This window comes from Tiliqua scincoides, chromosome 1 (assembly GCF_035046505.1).
Source record: "Tiliqua scincoides isolate rTilSci1 chromosome 1, rTilSci1.hap2, whole genome shotgun sequence".
NCBI classification, from domain to species: Eukaryota; Metazoa; Chordata; class Lepidosauria; order Squamata; family Scincidae; genus Tiliqua; species Tiliqua scincoides.
Genome location: NC_089821.1, coordinates 115,394,315 through 115,400,314, shown reverse-complemented (window position 1 = coordinate 115,400,314; position 6,000 = coordinate 115,394,315). Strand labels below are relative to the sequence as shown.

The 6,000-nt window shown below is 41.4% G+C and overlaps 1 protein-coding gene across 1 annotated transcript in view; it reads right to left on the bottom strand.

Moving 5' to 3' along the window:
• Positions 1 to 932: 932 nt before the first annotated feature.
• Positions 933 to 6,000, bottom strand: part of COL3A1 (collagen type III alpha 1 chain) — an 89,434-nt gene continuing 84,366 nt past the window's right edge. The window contains exons 49-51 of the mRNA XM_066612003.1: positions 4,061 to 4,248; positions 3,639 to 3,881; positions 933 to 2,086 (exon numbers count right to left, since the gene is read on the bottom strand). Of these exons, the coding sequence (XP_066468100.1) occupies positions 1,940 to 2,086; positions 3,639 to 3,881; positions 4,061 to 4,248 (578 nt within the window). The 3' untranslated portion in view covers positions 933 to 1,939. The remainder of the gene's footprint in view (positions 2,087 to 3,638; positions 3,882 to 4,060; positions 4,249 to 6,000) is intronic.

Sequence of the window (6,000 nt, the reverse complement as noted above, 5' to 3'; positions counted from 1 at the left end):
TCCTTGTGGTACCTTGTAGGGTTCAATTTTGTTCCATATTTTGTTAAAAATCTACATCACTGGTGGAGATTATCAGGGGGTTGGGCAGGGGGGTCACCAATATGTGGATAACACTCAGTTCTATTTCTCCATTCCATCTGGGGCTATGGAGATTCTCCATACCCCTCCCAATATGAGCTATTTAAAATTGGTAGAAGCATATGCAGGGTAACTGCTTGAATAACAGTACAACCTTTTTATGTTCACTTGCCCCTCATAGCTAGATATTGAGCACACATTGTCTAAGCAAAGGACCAGTTTACAGATCAGTCATGACTTATCTTCTTTGCAGCTGAGCATCAAGTTGAGATCAAACATTTGAGACAATAAATATACCCCCTGCTTCCTGCTGGAGGGCGGTTTTGCCTCCGAGTCAGGTTTTATGGGAGAGCAGTGCATCACTGAAGGGAAGGAAGGAGTGCAGGCCTGAGTCTGTCATACACAACTAGGCCCACAGACATTCCCACTCTTGTCCAGGAGTCGTGCAGGTTGGTCACCCATGTTATTGATTTATGTTGTTTTCTTCCATAGTTCTGAAAGAACTATAATACAAATTATACTTGCCTGGGAGAAATCATACTGATTCATAACTGAATGATTTTCAGAACTAAAAATGAACCTTTCCTTCAAATTCCAACTCTCTCTTGTCACTAGTCTCTGGAATGATGTCTAATCACTGTATTTGCTTACTATCCCGTGACCCGCTCCTCCTCCTTTGCAGAAATTTGATAGTTGATACTACATTTCTTGGAGGAAGAATGGCCTAATTTGCTACATTACTATATACTTGGGTGACACTGTATAAAACTGTAGTGTTGTTGTTATATCTTTAAGATAGTCCTTGTTGATCCTGAAGACTACAGAAAGCATCATACACAAACAAGACAAGTAGGTGTTTTATTACAATATTTTATTATGTATCTCTGTAAGGAAAAAGACCAACAACCGTATAAAAGCTTACAAAGATGGTTAGCCTCCAACACTATAAGTGTGTTAATGTGATGAAAGAAGCTCATGATTTTGCATCTTTATTGACTTTTACAGAGTGAAGAAAAACCCTCAGCAATGGCCTACCAATGATAAGACGGTCGATGAGAGACATTTACAAGTGTTGTCAAGCCTTGATGTTTCAATGCAAGTCAATAAACCTGGCTTGCAGATTTAGAAGTGAAAAATACACAAGTAGCACCATCACATTAATCTTTTTACACTTCCCTAATTTTAGTGGTCTTGACCAGCAATGACAGGAAAGTATAGGAGCACCCTTAAAAATGTAACGCAGTCCAGCAATAAAATTATGAGTCAGTTGACACTAGGGCATTCGCTTCTTCAGATGGACTGTACTCTGTTCATCACTAATCAGTACAGAAACGACAATTTGGCCAGATGTATTTATTGGTTCCAACTTGTTTTGGTTTTGCTTTCTTGGTGTGAATCATCAAAGTCATCCCAGTTTCTGTCCATGTTGAGGTAGTTGAAACAGGGAGTTAGCTCTAGCTTTAGGAACTGCATCTTAGAATGGAGGGTAAACTTGGATGCTGAAATCCGTCAGTGCTTGATTGGTGGGAAAGCTTTCAACTAACATTACACAGTTTTGCTGTATTGAGTGTTGAAGTTGTAACGTAGCACCATGGAGTTATTTGTTTTGAAGATGGGATTTTGGTGAAAGAGAATAGAGCAAAAGGCATTTGGTTGTACTTTGTGAAAGAGCAAAATAAGAAAATGGTAACCCTTTATGTCAATTTATCTTTTTTTTTTCCTCTCCAGAATTTGGTAAAAATAAATAATTGGGATACAGTTGATTTGACTCTAACACTGTAGTTGACAAGGTTAAAACAAGAAGAGCAAAGATGGAGTGTGAATTTGTTTGTCTGGGTTCAGAATGAGCATTATTCTTGGTTTATAAGAAACAAACTGGGCCAATGTCCACACCGAATTCCTGATTAGGAGCGCCAACGTCAAAGGGTGCAATATCTATCACAGGCAATCTCATCGTCTTGCGTGTTCTGTATTCGAAAACTGTTCTGCCCCATTCATCAGTGTGTTTCTGTGAAATGTAAAAAGAACATACTTAAAAATCTTAGAGGTGCTTCGCGTTAAGTCTGCTTGGGCTCACTTTAGATTCCTCAGCAGTGAAAGCAGTCCTGTGAGCAACTCAGGATTCTCTTCCTCATTTTTCTCCTGCAAGTGCAGGACCGGGAGAGATGCAAATATGCATTCTTCCAATGTAGGGATAGAAGGCTCTGCTCCCTTCCTACCGTATACAAGATCTGAAAGCTTGGGAAATGAGTTGTGTAACTCACTCATGTATCTTCACTCACAATTCCTGTAGACTGTCTGAAGTGGCCCCAAGTTTGTTTGTTTTTTCTTTGTTAGTCAAAGCAATGGACTCCCTTTCAGCTGTATTTTCTGCATCTCTGCTGTCCAGTACGATAGGAGCCCATTTCCTTGGGGGTGAAATTAATGGGCATGATGATGGTGGTGGCTATATTGCAATGGCATGGTTTCCAGTCACAGGAAGACCTCCACACACACAGACAATTATGTGTGAAAAGCCTTCATGCATGTCTTACCAGTAAGCCCAAATTGGGAGGGACCCGGCAACAGCAATGTCATCCCCTTCATGCACATTTATTTCACTGTACATAAATATAGGAAAAGGGCTAGTGTTGCTGCTGCTATAGCTTCCAAGAAATAGCTAAGACATTAGTTAGTCCATTCAAGTCAGGCTAGCTAGTCACAGGTCTAGCAAAGGAGATTGGTATCGTCACCAGTCTTATGAGTGAGGGTCTGAGGCACTGTCTTTGTCCCAGCAAACATTGTACTAAATGATTTACTTTGCTGTCTTCAAATTCCAATTAATGGGTTCAGCTATTCTAAAATCTGTGAAATACCCTTTAAACTATAACAAAATATAACTATATTCCTTGGTGACAAATAGCATATTCTCGTATGTACAGAGTCAGTGGTGATCCTGGCCCCGGTACCACCCAGGGCCACGACCACAGGCTGCCACCCTCCCTCCCACTGGCTTGGCTGCCACCCCCCCATTGGTGGGCTGTCACCCCCCTGCCTCCCTTCCAGAGGCCCAGGGAGGCCATACTCATCCTCCTGACCCTCAGAAGACCTTGTAAAGGCCTCGGAGGGTCAAAAAACATCACTTCCGCTTTCGTGAAGGAAACTGGAAGTGATGTTTTAATGCCCTTAGAAGGCTTTCCGAGAGCCAGGGAAGCCTCCTCAACCCTCAGAAGGTCTTCTTAAAAAGTCTCTTCCAGTTTCCTCTGTAAAACCAGAAATAATGTTTTTGGCCCTCTGAGGTCTTAACAAGGCCTTCCGAGGGTTGGGGAGGCAGTGTGCTGCTTCCCAGGCCCTCAAAATGCCTCTGGAGAAAGTGCCTGATTGCAACGAGGGTGGATGGTGGCGTGGCGCTGTCCTCCTTGCCTGTCACCCAGGGCATTTGTCTCCCTTGCCCCCCTCTCAGGTATGCCACTGTGCAATGTAGAGCAGTCACAGAGACCTCCTCAAGGTAAGAGAACATTTGTTTCCTTGCCCTGAGGCTGCACTGTGGCTGCATCAGACCTGGAAAGGTGGTTACTTACAGTACAGCCATCTTCTAGAACAGTGTATGTGAATTTGCTATTTCCTTCTGCCTTGATTTCGCTGTCGGTAGAACTCATAAGCTTCAGTGCTCTCTTCACATTCCCACTGGCCTCATCCATGTAAGCTATGCTGTTCTTGCAGTGATAGGTGATATTCTGAGAACCTCGACTGGAGAGAATTCTAAGGAATGCCAGCTGGACATCTGAAATGTCTTCTGGAAGGTTTGGATCTCCATAGCTGAACTGTAGTGTAAACAGAAAAGGTTTGTTGTAATCATCAACTCCTGTTTCTAGCTTGCTTTTTGATCAACCACTGAATCATTTAATCAAAAGAAAGTGCAACAAAATCAGCTTCATTGAGAAACAACTGCAGTATACTTTCTGATCAAATGTACTCATCCAAGGAATATAGATCTACCTACCTGGAAGCCACCATTCATAGACTCCCCAAACCAAATGTGCTTCTTTTCAGGTCCTGAAGTTGTCCACCAGTTCTTCTGTGGGATGCTTCTGGGAGTGGCGTGAATGCATGTCTCTCCAGTTTCCATATTACAATAAACTTTCATAGCATCCAATTTGCAGCCTTGGTTAGGATCAATCCAATATTCCCCTACAGGGACACAGCACAAAGATGTTCTGCACTTGTCACAAGGATGTGATTATTCATTCTTCGTTAGCATCTTGGAAATATGAAACCTATATTATGTTATTTTGCATGATTCTTCTATTAGTTTTTACTCTTAATTAAGTTGTGTCAAAACCATATTAGTAACAAGTTCTTAACACTTCCTTTGAAATCTGTTTCAACTGAATAACAGCCAGCCCCTCCCTTCGCTTCTCTTCATTTACATTTTCATGCATATTGAACAGTTTGGTTATATGTTGATAGTACTTCTAATGCACCCAGTTCTGGTCCCATGTGAAGAATCCAGAGGAAATTTTTTTAAAAAATCATATGACATTGCAATAAGTAGTTAGAGCAAAATAGAGGCAGAATCTGGGTATAATGAGCAATATGTTTATCAATCATGTAATGCCTCTACAGATTTGCTTGTGTGTGTCTGTGTCTATTTGTATATTTGCTTGTGTGTGTCTGTGTGGAGGTCGCAATTCCTAATAACTATCATTTATGTGAGAGTTGGAAGGGTTTTCTGTATTATACTTTGGTCAGTTAGGGCAAATTCACTGTAAAGTAAGAGAAAGAACTGGAAAACTTATGACTTTGCTCTTGCTACCCTGAATTCTTTCTTGATAAACTTGATGACTTTAAGGCAGAATTCTATGTTATTCTTAACAAATGTTCTACCATTTAATAATCATATCATATCCAAGACATGAATAAAATTTAATTATTATATTTGGCATCTATTAAGCATCAGCTAGAAGGACCAGCCTTCAGTGTTTCCTTCCTCCCTTTTTCTAATAAAGCAATATATTCCCACTTCCATGTCATATAATTAGCTGCCATCAATGAAGGAAACAATGTAATGAAAACACACCACGTATTCTATCACTAGATTAGTGCTTCTCAAACTTTTAGCAGCAGGACCCATTTTTTAGAATGAGAATCTGTCAGGACCCACCGGACGTGATGTCATGACCGGAAGTGACATCATCAAGCAGGAAAATTTTCAACTATCCTAGGCTGCAATCCTATTCACACATACCCAGGAATAAACCCCATTGACTATAATTGTTAAAAGCTTATACAGAGCAGCCTGTTAAAAGTACAGATCTGTAACATTTCCCCAAATGCAGTCATGTACCATGGTAGTGTCAAGTCTAATATATTAAAAATAAAATATTGAAATGAATAGGACCCACCTGAAATTGGTTCATGACCCACAGTTTGAGAAACACTGCACTAGCTGATACAAGAAAAAGGAAAGGGAGAGACTTGGGGTGGTGTCCTAAAGCTTTCTTCTTCTGGAGCAGGGGTGCCCAAACCCCGGCCCTGGGGCCACTTGCAGCCCCAATCCTGCCCATGGGGAGCGCCCAGTCTCCAATGAGACTTTGGCCATCTGGAGGCTTGCTGGAGCCCATGCTGATCTGACACAGCTGCTCTCAGTGTGAGGGCAACTGTTTGATCACTTGCGTGAGCTGCGAAGCAAGGGTTCCCTTCACTGCTTGCTGTTTCATAACTGTGATGCAGCAGTGGCAGCAAAGGAAAGCTCATACTTGAGCTACTGCAAGACCTTCATTCATTCATATAAATTCCATCTCTAATAAATACATTTATGTAATTTTATTCAAATTTTAAATGTAAATTAATCCTTTTTTTTCCTGGCCCCCGACACAGTGTCAGAGAGATGATGTGGCCCTCCTGCCAAAATGTTTGGACACCTCTGTTCTAGAGGAAGGA